This window comes from Silurus meridionalis, chromosome 17 (genome assembly GCF_014805685.1).
Source record: "Silurus meridionalis isolate SWU-2019-XX chromosome 17, ASM1480568v1, whole genome shotgun sequence".
In the NCBI taxonomy this organism is placed as follows: Eukaryota; Metazoa; Chordata; class Actinopteri; order Siluriformes; family Siluridae; genus Silurus; species Silurus meridionalis.
The window spans coordinates 24,733,666-24,750,347 of record NC_060900.1 but is presented as its reverse complement, the minus strand read 5'-3'; the positions used below and the strand labels follow the sequence as shown (position 1 = coordinate 24,750,347).

The window sequence follows — 16,682 nt, the reverse complement described above, 5'->3', positions numbered from 1 at the left end:
AAGAAATGGCAGTGTGGTTTTGGAACACTGTCTAAAATATGCCAGAACACTAAACAGTGAATTATAGAACACAAACTAGGCCTTTCTGTAACATGAGCCAGAGCATGCACATAAAAACGGATGCAAAAAAATGGGGATGTTGCTCTAAAATAAATGGGATGTTGCCAACTTGTTCATTCTGGAACACAAACTAGAATGGAATTGTTAAATTGGAAAATTAAAAAGGGTGGTGCAGGGTTGTAGTTCTTTGTATTGAACAGTATATTCTAGGACAGAAGCTATGCCTTTCTGGAACTCAAGCATATCAATAAGCAAACATATTACCTTAAAGGCATTAAAATGGGGATGTTGTTCTAATGTGTTGTCTAAAATATTCTGGAATATGAGTTGGAATTGCCTGTGGAAAATAAAAAAGACATTCTGGAACACATACTAAAATGGACGTGTTTGAATGGAAGCATAACAATGCAGGTACTCTAGAACATTGACTAGAACAGTCTGGAATACTCACTTTTACCATCTTGGCCAATACATTCCACACTGTTAAACATTTTTCCGTTAAAAAACAGTAAAGAACTGGCAGCATGGTTGCCAGAAACTTACTGTAAAATTACCAGTGTCTTAGTGTTGGTGAAATTTACAGTTGGCTAGTGTTTTTGCAAAAACAACATAACACTGTTTAAATGTACTCTTTAACAGAAGTAAATCAGCTTTAGAGAGTTGTTTCAAAACATCATTTCTTTATTAAACTGTCTTAGTATAAAACCTAAATGACATTAAAGAAAATAACACCGATTCTTCTTTACAGAACATTTGTATAAAATAAAAACAATGGTCAACCAAAAATCCAAAGCTTATTACATGCATGGAAATACATCTAAATGTAAAAAAAAATTACTCTGGAAAGAGATACAAAGTGAATGACAGAAAACACCCAATATATACAGTATTTTTGAGTGAATATGCATGTGTGTGATGTGTGTGTTGTGAGTGTGTGTATGCGATGTTTGTGTGTGGTCTGTGGTGTGTATTACTTATATAAAGTCACACTTAAAATCTATAAATGTTTTAAGTAGACTGGAGACACGTCCGCTTTGATACTCCTACAGCCTTGTGTTCTTTTCCGGATTTATCCTGATTAACCGCCTGAAAAACAAATGTGTGTGTTTAGAACTAGTGGAGGGGAAATGATTACTCACAGAAAACATAAAGCAAAGTATATTCTTGTATAAAAAACAGTTTTTATTCCGGAAAGAAAACAAGCATTAGCACGCAGATCTTTTGGGCAAAACGTAAAACACAATAACACCGATAATTAAGGTTTTTTTTTCTAACGCTGGAGGCTTCACGAATTTGAGAAAAGCAGCGGAAAACACCAGTCATTTTAGTGTGATACAAAGACAATGTGATTTCAGTGCAATGGAGTTTGAAAAATTAACTTTACAGAAGGATTATCACATATTTTCTAAATGAAACTCACCCGGTAATTGGGAATAATGCAACCCGAGTCTGAAATCCAGCTGCACAACACAGTGATGCATTTGGCGTATTAATCACTGAAAATAAGCAAATAGAAGATCGATTAACTTCCAATATTCACCATACATGTTAGCTGCCATAGCAAATGTAAGGAATTTTGTTGCGCAAACAAACCGAACCTCACCTGTTAGTGTTATGAAGACGGATAAAAGTCCCCACGTGCTCACTGCAGTTTACAAAAATACTGTATAGTAATGTTTTATTTTCTCTAAATAAATTCAGCAAAATGCCGTTATATTGTGTCTACATCATTTTACAACAACAATAAAACAGCAATGTACTGCTTTTGAACATAACATTATTATCCTGTTGAAATTCTGCCGTAAATTAACAGCAATTTCTAACAGTGCAGGATATTCAACCATACATTGTAGAACACAAACCGGCTCACTCTGGATCACAAGCTAGATTCTGTGTGCATGTGTATAAAAGCTAAAAAACAAACAAACTGGAATGTATTTTGATTGTTGACCAGTTCAATCTGTAACATCACATCATTGACTTTCTGGAAGCCATTTTGGAATGATATTTAGAATATCCTAGAACACTAGATAGCAAAATTTGTTTCAATCTTAAAATGCAATTTGAAAGTTTTATGGAGAGTGACATTCCAGAACATTTTACATTCTTAAACAATAGCTAGAATATTTGCGGAACAGTGTAAATTCTAGAAAAAACAAAAACAAAAAAAAGAAAAAGAAACTGGTTCACTTTGAAAAATGAGTCTGAATAGTAGGAAAAGGATGTTGCTAGTTCATTCTAGAACACTGAATGAAGTGAATCTCAGAACACTAAGTATCACATTCTAGAACACATTCTAGAGCTAGCACTATTTAAGTGGATATTGCTGGTAGTTCTAGAACCCTGGGTAGTGTCTCTTTCACACCACTAAACAGGTACTTCTGAAAATATAGGTGTTGGTATATTCTAGAACAGGGTTTCTAGAATATGGCATTAATTTCATGGGGTGAGTCAGTAGAACTTTGGCTGTTTATTCTAAAATAGCAATGCCTTTAACTTCTAGAAGGTTGTTTCGTTTATTCAAGTGCATTCTAGAACATTTTGTATAATGTTAAATACTTTGTATTTATTACGATCAGAAGCGATACACTGACAACTCGGAGGGGCACCAGGGACTCAGTTGCTCAGAGGAATAAAAAGGGAATTGAGTTTGAATAGATGAATAGTTTGACGTACAGCAGAACCGAAGACATGATTGATGGATTTGGGGTGCAGGAGAGTTCACTGTACAAAATAGCCTGTGTTAAGCAGTTTAGCGTCGTGGTATTGGAAGCATGGGCGCACATCCACGACCTCCTGCCACCGGAATTTCTTTCTCCAACGTTTGGTTAAAAACGAAACCCTTAATGACAACGTAGCTACGAGTTAAAACCTAAAACCAGGGCCAGCACCTCGTGCCTCGAATACCACCAGATCACATGACTCTTGTTCACGATGTAGGGACTCAATCTCTTCAGCTCACTCTAGCGGTCTGTGGATTTACAATACTGGCTCTAGTTCATTCTATAACTCAGTTTATTCTAGAGTCGATTGTATGTGTTTGTAATGAATTGGAAGATTAACTCATTCAGGTGAGTTTAAATCATATATACAGATTTATTCTACGCTAATGCTATGTCGCATTTACTCTCAGGAGTTCCGTCTCTTTACTGCCCCCTATTGGGTTCTTAGTAGCGAACCAGATACGGTTTCCAGTCCGAAGTCTTCGTAACACAGGGCTGCAGCATAAAAAAGCTACGTAAAGGTCCGTTCACACTACACTTCACGCTGTGAATACGGGCGGCAACCGGATATGCCGTAAGTGTTCAAATGCACCATCTGTTCCTATTGCACCACTATTGCGATCACAAAGGTAGTGTGGGTAGATCGCATGATATAAAAAAAAAAAAGATATTTATTTTTGCATTTTTTTTAGTAGGTAGATCATTTTGACTTGGTCATTTTATAAGTTAAAAGTGTCTGCACCCCTGCTCTATTTAGTATTTTTTTAAAAGGTCACACCACTTTTGTTTCGTCGACTTTCATTCACACGTGCAAATGCTGGACACCAGAACTGCAAGCGCAGTACAAAATTTCAGGTTTGATTCGGTGCATTACAAAGTACAAATTTGGTGATTCGTATTACGTGTGACCGAAGCACCACACATGCCCTTTTTTAAAAAATATGACTGAGAAAGTGCTGATTGTAGCGTTGTGAAAAGAACATCAAATCATTGGTTAAAGGAAGCTGCCTGTTTTTCGTTCATGCCACGTATTTGGACGCAAATCTGGTTGCTGCTCATACTCAAACTTTCCAATGCAATGAAGTGTGAAACATCTCAGCCCTGTTCAACAGTCTACAGCGACAATGTTTCTCATGTTTGGTGAACTCAAACCAAAGGCTCAGGCTGCAGCTTCCTATCACGTGAAAACACGTGAGTAATATGAGATCGATAGGTCACTTTTTCACAGCATCCACTTTTATACATGGCTTAAAAAAATACTGTATAAAATTAAAATTTCAAAAAAGCTGCCTGATTTGTGGTGACGCTTCGTAAACACAAACAGATTATATATCGTAACGTTGTCAAATCTCTTTGGTGTCTATTTTCGCAGCAGGTATCCAGAGAAATTAAGACTTCAGAAAGACTCGTGTGACTGTAAATTTGCTGAGCTTTAGTTTTCGGGCCCTAACGTTCGCACACATAACAGGTAGATCAAATCTGTTCGATTTGAACAAATCTGCCACAGAGATGTTTGACATGGCATACGTTTGACATACGTTGATGTTACAACGAGTCGGTCGAGGTGTTGACTCTCTCGCTTCAAGAGCAGAAGAACATCACTGAAAGATGACGAGAGATCAGAAAGACCTTCAACGAATTTGGCATTTCGGCAAACAATCCACATGATCTCACTTCCGCACCCACCCTACTCTCCAGATTTGGCTCCTGTAGACTTCCCCTCTTCTCGAAGATATAAATCCAGCTTTCAGGTCACTGTTTTGACACCATTGCGGAGATCCTGTGCGAATGGCAGGAGGTGCTTGACAAGCTTCCTCAATAGAAGACTTCCAGGACACGTTTCAGAAGAGGCAGGAACGCTGGGAGCTTATTGCTGGTCACATATTGCTGTGCAAGGGGACTATTTTGATGGTGAAAAAGTGTAAATGTAGATAAATAAAGTCGTTTTTTGTAAACAGAACTGGTCTCGAAACATCTTGATACCAGCTCATATAAATCGAAGTCAGAAAACAGAATGGAAAGGGGCGCAGTATACCATGACCCCGCCTCTTAAATAAAGCCCTATTCTTCATAAGAGCTAAGGGCTTTGTGCGGGTTGGAGCACATCACATAAAAGACTTCGGTTATAGACTGTATGCCAGTCTGATTCTTTCTTTCTTACCCTTCCTCTCTTTCTCTCTCTCTTTCTCGCTCACTCTATCTCTCTCTCTCTCTCTATCTCACTCTGACTCTCTCGCTTCATTTTCATTAGCAGTGCTTTATCTTTAACCATAGTCCATATCTATAGTCTTCTCCTCTCCAGAATTTATTTTTTTCTCTCTTTTCCTCCTCCTTCACTCCTCATGTCGTCAGCGTATTTCTGACCCGGAGGCCGCCATGAAAGCAGATTCACGCCATGTTGAATTTTACATGTCACCGCTGTCCTGACAAATGACGAAACCTAATGAAATGTGTGATTAGCATGCAGAGGGGAGGTGCAGAGTGGCATCTCTTTGCCCTGGTTTTCAACACTTATTGTCTTTCTTTCTTTCTTTCTTTCTTTCTTTCTTTCTTTCTTTCTTTCTTTCTTTCTTTCTGTCTGTCTGTCTGTCACTGTCTTTCTTTCTTTTTTTCTGTATGCCTAAATGTTTTTCTGTAGGTCTTTCTTTCTTTCTTTCTTTCTTTCTTTCTTTCTTTCTTTCTTTCTTTCTTTCTTTCTTTCTTTCTTTCTTTCTTTCTTTCTTAGGTTTTTAGCCATTAGCTAGCTAATGTAAACAATCTGTGGGGTGAATGTTAACCCTGCATGTGTTAGCATGTCTTTCATTCCCTCACAAGGATCCCAGGAGCAGGTGAAGCTAATAGCAAGTTTGCATTGGTAAAACAAACACAGGTGGTCCGAGCAGCGCTTAATGGAATTCGTAGAATGAACGGAAAAAAGTACGATTAGATGTGTGTCGGAGCAGTGTGCCAGAAATTTAGCTTGTAATTAGCTTACCCCTGCTCAGTTTTTCCACTCTGGCCTTCTCCCACATGCACCGAGTGATCAGTCGCCACACTATTGGCAATAGATCAGTCTTCATTAAGGCTCTGTAAAAGCTCCCGTCTCGCGTTAATTGGATTAGCGATTTGTTATCTGCGCTGCCGGTTGGAGTCTCAGCGGGTCGGAGGAGATTACGGCCACCGTGTCGCGCCATGTGTTTCTCTCCAATTGATCACTTGACGACTTGTTTAGCGAATTTCCCGCCTGTGATTGAATTGATTCGGCGAAAATGGCGGCGTGCAGGGGGAACGGATGAAGCGATGAGAAGTCATTTACTTGTCGTGTTTATTTCCGAATTTCCAACCTGTGTACATCTGGCGTACGGGTTATCTGCTTTTACACAATGATCAGGGTGAATACTGGATTGTGATTGGCTGAAAGGAAGGCGTTGCGTTCGAAACGATCGAAACCCCTGTAATTGTAGTAACACTAGTTATAGTTCTATACAAAGTGAGAAAATATTTCCCAATGAGGGTACTGAGCTGAATGGACAATTTAAGCCTGTTGTATAATGTATATAGTGAAAAATATGATTTGGAGAAATTGGTCAAAGATGAATATGAAGAAAATGAGAAATATAACACAAAATGGCACCCCGGAGTTCTCTTTCTTCCCTGCTCTCTAATAACTATTTATTTAACTTTATTGAAATAAATGTAATATCACAGCAATGCTTTATCTCTGTGTGATTTCGAGCAGCAGAATTTTAGCTCTAACGAGCCATAGATGAAATATATGAGTATTTAAATGAAAGATGAAGTGTCAATTTCATCTATTCAGTCAGTTTGTCCCTGCAAACTAGTCAATGCTAGTAAGTGACCATGTTATAAGGTGATAATCCACAGCCAGGTGTGAGGACCCACACAATTTTAATGCATCACTTTGGGTTGTTCTTCACCTCCACGTTATGTAGTAAAATGCTGTAACGCCTCACTTAGCCTTGGATACAGTTTGTATATATCTATTAACGCCTTGCTGAATTCTCAAATAAAGAGGTGTTTTTACCAAAGCAGCAGCACTTTTTTTTAATACTCTTTCTGAAGTTTGACCTTGCCTGCTAACTTGTCTAAATTGGTTGGTAGCAAAAGCGCTAACTCACTGATACAGTTACATAAGCCTCCTGCATCCTGGACTAAGACTCCATACTGCCTTCTTGTATATTCCTGCATTTTGGAACGTTTTCATTCCCAAAAGAGAGTATTTTCTTTATCCACACAAAATAACATTCTTTATTATTTTAGCCTTAATTGCTAACGTGACTAGATAGCTAGCAAGAGAGCGAATTCAGAAACGAAAATATGCTAACCTAGCATCTTGTGTGTTTAGTGGATTCGTTCCTGTACTTAAGTAGCTTTTTCACGTATCTGTACTTTACTGAAGTGTTTCCATTTGGGGAGACATTTACTTTAAGTTTACTAAATTTTTAAAGTCAAATATTTAACTTTTTACTCAAGTACATTTTGTAAAATCTGGTCAAACACGTAGCAAGTCACCAATCAGGATCGAGCACACGCTCTGTTTTGAACTTGTTTTGATTGACGTTTGGTGGTGTCTACTTATCACCAACTTACAGTTCAGCATCAGTTCAACGGCAAGCATTTTGAGAGGAATAAATGATGGAAGAAACTCCTGACTCGAACTCGCCACAACATCCGCTGCCTTATTTGTGTGATTTTTTTATTTATTTTTTTATGTAGTTTTGTGCTCATGATCATTTGAATAGAAATCAATCAGTGTTTGACTCATTAATATCATTCTATTAATAGATCAGTGTGCTGAGAGTCACAGTAGAGTCTTTTCACATAAACTGAGTTGATTAAGCAACCATACTTAATCATGTTTCTGAGTCTTGTGACAAAATGATAATAAGAACATTATAGCCATGATAAATTATAGTACTTTCGGATACCTAAGTACAAGCAGTGTAAGTTTAAAAGTAGCACGTTTACTTTTACTGGAATATTATTTTATATTTAATATTTGATATCTACTTTTACTTAAGTACACCACCACTGTGCGTATCACCATGTCGCATACATACAGTTAGTTCATGTAAATATATTTTTCACGATTTTGACCTTGTTTGCTAACTTTGAAATGGTGGCTAGCAAGAGTACTAACTAAATTACACTAACCCAACTTTATGTTTAAGTGTTGTAATTATACCAATATTGGGTCGTTCACCCAGAGGTTGTGCTACTGTTCATCGATGCAAATCTCCGCCTTATATTAAAGTATAAAGGGGTTTGAGCTCGCATGTATTTCCCCTCGTTCATTAATATGCGTCGAGCAATTCGGAGAAAACGCGACACTGTAGGCTCTGTGGATTTATGATTATGCTAATACTAATTGAAAGCGTGAGGTCTGACATTTAATCCTAAATCGTGAGCAACAAGATCACAATGGAATCGAATGTCGTCCCTGGTGACTCTTTCCTTCCTCAATCTCACGTTCCTCCTTTACTGGCCTCTTTTCATCTCTATCTTTCTGTCTGTCTTTTTTCTTTGTCTCTCGTCTTTCATGCAAGCTGATGATTATACTATAATTTGCTGCTGTTTGTGTGTGTGTGTGTGTGTGTGTGTGTACGTGTGTACATGTGAGGCCTTCTTGTTCCGACCTAAATAGGGGGAATTTTTGAAATGCCCTGGAAAGATTGTGAGTCCTGATAAAACGGTGTGACTCGATTCCCACAATGCTTTTGTTTGTCCGTGTATGTGTGTGTGTGTGTGTGTGTGTGTATGGGGGTGTGAGAGTGTGTTAGCTTCACACACACATGTCCAACACTTTTGACAAACGACTTCTGGCCTCTTTTGCATTGTGTAACGTGATCGTAGGGAAGTGTAGGGAAATCCGAGCGGATTTGTTTGATGGTGTTTTTTTATTACATACAAATCCGAGAGAATGACTCGCTAACACCGCTCTCGTTTTACGCCCGGTTTGTTTACTTTGGCACGGTGAAAGTGAGAAAATGAGTTTTGCAGCCAAATTTTTTAAGCAGATGTTAGAAGCGTGTGCCACCGGAGCTGAGTGATAGCAGCAGATAGAAAGAAATCTTCATATCGTGTGTTAATAACGTCTTTGTAAAATAAGAAATGGGTGTCTACACGGCTTCAGTTCTTGGCCCCCTGATAATAATACTAACAATATTAATAATAATAGGAGACTTTTTACAACTTCTCCTTCTTTTTCTCTTATTATTATTATTACTACTACAAATACTATTATTAGTAGTAGTAGTCATAGTATTATTAGTAGTACTTGAAGTAATAGGGGCCCAAGCACCAGGTCTGTATTCACCCTACAGTATATATATATATATATATATATATATATATATATATATATATATATATATATATATATATATATAATTTTTTTTCTCTTTCTTCTTCTTTTCCTCTTTTTTTTCTTTGTCATTTTCTTCCCCTTATCATTATTATTATTATAATAAAAAACTGACTGATTCTAATGGGTAACTCTTGACCTGGTGCTTGCCCCCTAATAATAATAATAATAATAATAATAATAATAATAATAATAATAATAGGAAAATAGGAAAAGAAGAAGGAAAGGTACAATAACTAATAATAAAGATAACTACAAAACGCTGCTAATAATACTATTACTGCTACTAATTAGGTGCTAGGCCCCCTAATAATAATAATAATAATAATAATAATAATAATAATAATAATAATAATAATACAAGTTTTGAATCCCTAAATGGCACAAACAATTCACAAACCTTATCTACCTTATTTATTTTATTTTTTGAAAGCCGAGGCTTTTGCACTAAACGATCGTCTGTGCTGAAATTCTCAGCTCCACTTCTCAGGAACACATTACAACATTCATTTAAAAAAACCTCTGGAGAATTTTCCTCAGGAACAGAGATGAAAAAAAAAATCATGGATTGTGGTTATCATTATAATCACCTGCACCTCTGCAGAAATTGTGTGTTTGAAGAGGCAGCGTAGCTCTGATGGGTTTGAACGCCGCGATGTCGTGTTTCTGTGCCGCCGTTCGAATTTTCTAGACTGACATTTTTTTTCATTTTGCAGTAATTTGCAGTTCATTTTCTGTTTTCATTAACATTCGCCCGCCCTATTGTCTTCAGTAATGATCCACAGAGTAGGACAAAAGTCACACACACACACACACACACACACACACACACACAGATAATTCACCATTCTCCACAGCAATTCTTTATATTTTACTAACCAGGTCAAGAAGGGGCGGAGCCTAGGTTAAGCTAGGTTAAGCTAAGGTCAGATTTTACGCACTTTTGATGCATTTAATGACCAACATACCTCTGTCACTTTTGGCCGCCCTTCCCCTTAAACCTTATCAGCCAATCACATACTCACATGATATTCATCATGATATCATGAATAGTTCTAGCTTTGACACAGATAGGTTAGCATAAACGTAACCCGTTTACCAGTAGATACTGTATGTGGCCTTATTTGATTTCGAAAAGTTTGTTTTAGCAATCTGGCTAACATTAAATGTGACTAGCATGTCATAAAGCATAGCAAGCTTGCAGCTTAGCTTACAAACCAATCACGACCCTAGATCTCCTCTTCCACATGAGGACTGTCCACTCACATGATTAATCGTAAGCGCAAATTTTTTCAAAAATGTAAAAAACATTAGCTAAATGTTTATACATAGCTCTTCCTATTCTTGAAGGGACATTTGTTTGCTCACACACACACATTTTTTGAACGCCTCTCCCTCTCTCTTTTTCACTATCTTTGTATCAGAGTGTGACGGCGTTTTGTGGAGTCTCTTTGGTCCTGCTGTGTGGTTTATAGGGCTACTGATTGCTGATGACCATTCTGAAACACACACACACACACACACACACACACACACACACACACCGGGGGCCATTAGAGCAGACTGTGCCATGTGCTGTTGCAGGATGACTTAATCACTGATCTTAATCTCAGAGAGAGAGAGAGAGAGAGAGAGAGAGAGAGAGAGAGAGAGAGAGAATGAAAGCCAATGTAAAAGAGTTCCGAGCTCCCTTGTAGAATAGCAGCTTGCAATGTGTAGCATCTTTTTTTCTCTCCATTCTCATCATCCTTCATCGCTCTTTTTTCGTTTCATTCTCAGACGTTGGTGGACACGATGCCTCTAATCGGACTCTTCTGGCTGGTCCAGTTAGCAAGTTCTGCATTTCCAGAGGAACCCGGACCCCTCAACACCATCCCTACTGAAGGTAACGAAACAACATTTATATCAGGAAATGGTCAGTGAGGAAGTGTTTTTGACCTTGTTGCTGTATCGAAGTCTATTTTTCAAGAATTTGTACTTTATCATGTTGGGAAACTTTTCCTTTATGAAATTGTAATGTGATATTTATTATTTTTCTTCAAAAAGCATTTACTATTCTGATAAAAAAAACATAAAGAGTGTTCAAAGAGAAGCTGTGGCGAGAGCACGCGGGTAACCCCACGATTCTGATGAGAATGTATGTGTGTGTGTGGTGTAAGGAGTGTGTAACTATAGAAAACTCTCTCCTAATAAAGGTCTGATGTGCAGCAGAATGCAACACCGAACTGCATTCATTATTTACTTCTTCAATAGGGTTTGAACTCTATAGCAGGAGATCTTTCATTCCAAAGCATGTAAAGCCAAACCAATTTAAATCAAACCATGATGTAAATTGTGCGCCTCTAAATTTGTGGTAACTGTTTGAAGAAGAACCACATATGGCTTGAAAAGTCAGGTGTCCCAATACCCCAATAAAGGACCACAAATATTTAAAGCACCCCAAAATTTTTTTTTATTATTTTATTGAATTATTTAGAGAAAACTCAGCGGATACCTAAAGTACATGAACTACATATTTGACAATATTCACTTACAACCACTTTATTACCAAATTCTACAAATTCATCGAAAAACATCAATCAAATCAAAATGGCAGACAGAATTTTAAAATAAGTAGAACAAGCCAATGGATCTGGCTATTGGCAAACAAAAGTGTCAGGACAAAACGACAAGAAAAAACTGAAAACATGCTAAAAACCGTGAAATCACGGAAAATGATGAACAAAACGCCTCTATAAAGGCATCAGCTAAACACGTTAATTCACGACATTCAACAGAAACAAAGGTTTAATTATACAGACGTAAATTAAACAATAAAAAAGAGACAGCTGTGAATGAAACACCATGTGGACTAATAATGAGACAAGGGTGGTGATATGAATGAAAAGTCAATCACACGATAAACAAAGGAATGCGGAAGTCTCTAGTGGTGTGAACCCCTTTGCACTTCATAGGGCTATCACTATGTAAACTGCGGCTGGTATTTTTCTTGACAGCAGTGGGTTGTTTTTTTTTTCAGTAAAAAGTAAGAAGCATGTGAGTTCCTGTAAATAAATTTGGCCATTTTATTGCTAGAACATGTTGCACCATGTGAATGCAGGTCTTAATACTTGCTTGCTGTATAGATAGATTTTATTATCCTGCATTAAATCTAATTCTTACAGTAGGGTGTGTCTGAACTTCATAACAAACTGGAACCCCTTTAAAAAAATGTATGATTATAATATAATAAATCAAATTATTTTTTTTTATATTTCTTTGTATATAAAATAATACATAATTCTAATTTTATTTATATAAAATTTATGTTCGAAAGACCTCAAAGCGGTGGTTCAGAATATTCAACTTCTCGTGTCATTTGTTTTACCGTGACTCATTACAGTCGCGTTTGTGGAGGAATCTGAACCCCGAATGCACCCTGAAGCACTCAATTAGCAGACTACACTCAAATGGCGTATTGAGACAGACTGCCTCGAGTCATTCGAGTTAATGACCTCATTTAGTTTGCTCTTAATGGTGCTTAAACGAGTGATTAGAAAGAGTGCACACGTGCAATAACTAACAGTGCTTCAAAACTGCGTCCGCTGTCAGGTGTCACTCGAGTTGTTTGAGTTGTGATTGCGTAAGCTGTCTGCCTTGACTCGAATCGAATCGAATCGGAAAACCAGCTTTCGGAGCTTCCTCAAGTTTTTCAGGTTCCCTGGCTTCATTGGCTTTCTCACTGTCCTCGGGATACTCAGGTTTCTCAGCTTCTTCAGCTTACCCAAATTCCTCAACTTCCTCCGGTTTCTCAGCTCTTTCAGCTTCCTCAAGTTTTTCAGGCTTCCAGCTTCCTCAGCTTATTCAACTTCCTTAACTTCCTCAGGTCTGTCAACTTCCTCAGCCCCTTCACCTTCCTCAAGTTTCTCAGATTCCTCAGGTTTTTTAAGCTTTTTCTGCTCACTCAAATTCCTCAAATTTCTCAGCTTTCTTAGCTTCCTCAGCTCTTACAGCTTTCTCAAGTTTTTCAGGTTCCTTGTCTTCCTCAACTTTTTTGGCTTTCTCATGTTTCCTAACTTTTTCACCCTAACCAAATTCCTGTACTTCCTAAACTTCTCTTCTCTTCCTAAATCTTCCTCAAGTTCTTTAGCTTCTTTTAGTTTCTTAGGTTTCCTTGGCTTTCTCAGGTTTTTTAAGCTTCCTCAGCTTCCTTCATCTGCTCTAGCATTCTTCAGCCTCCTTGACTTTCTAACCTTCTTCAGCTTCTTCAACTTCCTCATCTTCCCGAATTTCCTCATCTTTTTTTAGTTTGCTAGGCTTTCTTCAGATTTCTTTGGCTTCCTCAGCTTCTTTCAGCTGACTTAGCATTTTCCAGCTTCCTCAACTTCCTTACGATCCTCAGCATCCTCAACTTCTTCACCTTCCTGACTTTCCTCAGCTTCCTCAACTTTGTTCAGTTTCCTAGACTTCCTTGGCGTTCTCAGGTTTCTACAGCTGCCTCAGCATTCTTTAGCTGGTTTACCTCTTTCTTTAGCTCACATGATACCTGCATGAGGTATCAGGTTAGTGATCTGAACTGCTGATCCCTTAGATTGAGAGTGAGAGAAGAGTTCTAACTGCCAGGCCTGGAGGAAAGACCTTATCGGGTAGAGAGATATGAGGGAGTAAAAGCGAGCGAGAGATGAAGAGATGTGTGTGGGATAGAGAGAGGGGAAAGTGACGAGATGAGGAGTGGAGTGGAGAGTTACTTCAGTGTGAAGTGCAGTCAAGGTTGAGGAGATGCTTCCTCACATCACAGTCCATCTGAACATGTTGAATCCCTACGTTTTGAGCAGTATTTTTACAGCTGGCCCTCTACCACACATTCCACATTCCCAGCATCTGGAATGCTGACGTCTACATTCCTCATGTCCACATTCTTTATATACACATCCCAAATGTCCACAATCCCAGCATCTACAATGCCAATGTCAATATTCCCCATGTCTTAATTCTCCATGTCCACATCCCAAATGTCCACATTCTGAATGTCCTCATTCCTAATGTCCGGATTTATAATATTATCATTATTTTTATTATTGCAGTTGTTTTATAATATACATAAAACATTTTTTTTTAAATAAAGTATACATTCAATAATCAATAATGTAATGATAATGATCATATATCTATTTATTATAAAAAAAAAAAACTTTCTCTCTCTCTTTCTCTCTCTCCAGTCGTAAGGAGGTATCCGGTCTTCCTCGGCCGAGCTCATGGTTTGTCGGTGAACCAGGAGCCTTTACACATCCAGAGAGTCCTGCAGATCAACCGTACGCTCTACATCACGGCCAGGTAGGAGCGTCCCACGTCATTAACACTCGTCTCATGCTTCACACTTAATTCCACACGTCCTGCCACAATTTGTTGATCATTTATAATCGTAGCCAGAATCTATGCCTTTATTCCTGACTTTGAAAAATTTGCCGATTATCCATTTCAACATGGTGTTGTGGAATATGAGCTTTAATCAGGAATTCTTTGCCTCGGATTTGTTATAAATAGAATGTAAGTATAAAAGCTCTGACCCCAACCCCGTTTTTCCCAAATATAGACTGTGGCCATTTCCACACTAACACGTTTTTTTTATTTAAAAACGCATATTTCAGTTGCGTTTTCAGTCAACGAAAACATAGCTTTTTGAAAAAGTGAATACATTTAAAAACGCAGTGCTCCGCCCCCTGATCTAAATCATACCACAGCAAAGAAAAGTTGCTCAGGTTTATCCTGAAAAAAAAAGAAGTAGCGAAATGGTAGGAGGTAAACATTTCACGGCTTGTAAGAAATCCCGAACAGTGAATATATTACGATAAGCCGGCATGTGTTCGAGGTTAAAGACGGACCCTGAGGTTTATTTGGGAATCGGGGGGGACGTGGGGAGGGAGGCAGACGAAACACGTTTTCCCTAATTAATCCCCGTCTGAAATGGGCTCGCTGCTCGCTCTGTAAAAATAATCACTCCGGTTCAGAAAGAAGGTTTGATAGATGGATTTATTTAGCTGACACAGTTTACAGTGTGTGTGTGTGTGTGTGTGTGTATGTGTGTGTGTGTGTGGCATGGGAGGGGTCATGTAGGTCATGGGAGGGGTCACAAAGGTTGAGTCCATCCATTTTCTGTTTCGCAGGAGCTAAAATTAATAACGCGGCCCTGAGGAAAATTCCGAAAGGGCCATCGCAATTAATAATCACAGCTGTATAAAGGAAGAAAGGTCATGTGACCATTTGACAGAGACACACATATACACACACACACACACACACACACACACACTCGGAGAGCCTGTTAATGGAAAAGGCAGCGATAGGGGTCCACAGGGAAGCTGTGGTGGAATAATAAGACTCCGCTACCGACAGGAAATGTGGCCCTTCATCCGGCGAGCAGCTCAATAATAAATCGGGTAAATGGCTGAAGCTGCTCCCGCTGTGGCGCTCGCCGATAAACGTCCCGCGTCGCCGCCTCCCAGACGTCCCCGGGTCACTTAGTCGGGGCTAAAAACCACTAAAACGCTAAGCAGAACCATGTGAGTGTGCGCGTGTGTGTGTGTGTGTGTGTGTGTGTGTCCCGTTCATTGATTCACTGCAAAGAATACACAATCTGTATCCTCACTGCTCTCAGCCAATCAGAGCGCACCGCTATAGACCACCGTTTAATGATGAGTTCCATCTGAATAAATGAGGGCTACAGTGGACAGGGAGAGAGAGAGAGTGATGAAAAAAGTGAGAGATTTTTAGAGTGATGGATGGAGAGAAAAGAGACAGTAAGAGGGAGAGATACAAAGATAGATTCTTGCAGTGGCTAAAATAATAGAAATTTTAGAAATATGTTTAAAAAGTTCTTACAGACAGACAGACAGATGGTAAGACACACAGCTAATAGACTGACAGATAGGCAGACATTGAGACAGACAGATGTTCAGACAGACAGAGAGGCAGATAGACAGGGTTATAGAAGCGACACAGCAACAGGAGTATATAAGAGGATTGCAGTGAGACAGACAGAGAGACTGCAAGAGTGAAAAATGCAAAGATCTGAGAGACAAAGAGAAAAAAATGAGACAAAGTGAAGATTTGGCAGAAGAGAGCGAGACACGGAGTGACAGAGAATAAAAAAGAAGAAAGATTAGGAATTTTATGCATTAGAGAGATTGAGAGACCTTTATGGACTACGGAGATAAAAGATTTTAATGTGAGAAAGTGATCGGGAGACATGTAGAGAAGGAGATGAAAAACTTTTATATCCTACAAAGAGATAAAGAGAAAGCAAGAGAGAGAGAGAGAGAGAGAGAGAGAGAGAGAGGGGTTTTATTAGACTAAAGAAGAAAGAAACAGATGACCTGTTATGACTTTTATTCATCTCAGAATCATAAAGAGATCAGAAGAGCGAGATCAGAATCTTAAATAGTCCTCCTTACTGTGTGTAGGGTGCAACCTTCTGTCACATTACTCCCTTCAAAGGCCACGAAAGAAAGTGACTTGGAAAAGGGATTGGAATTCAGGCTAGTTTGGGAAACTTATAG

At 38.6% G+C, this 16,682-nt stretch overlaps 1 protein-coding gene across 2 annotated transcripts in view; it reads left to right on the top strand.

The window, feature by feature from the left end:
* sema6bb (sema domain, transmembrane domain (TM), and cytoplasmic domain, (semaphorin) 6Bb) overlaps positions 1 to 16,682 on the top strand; it is a 110,638-nt gene that overhangs the window by 42,910 nt on the left and 51,046 nt on the right. For both annotated transcript variants that reach the window (XM_046870960.1, XM_046870961.1), the window contains exons 2-3: positions 10,927 to 11,032; positions 14,346 to 14,460. In XM_046870960.1, coding sequence (XP_046726916.1) covers positions 10,942 to 11,032; positions 14,346 to 14,460 — 206 coding nt within the window. In that variant the 5' untranslated portion in view covers positions 10,927 to 10,941. The remainder of the gene's footprint in view (positions 1 to 10,926; positions 11,033 to 14,345; positions 14,461 to 16,682) is intronic.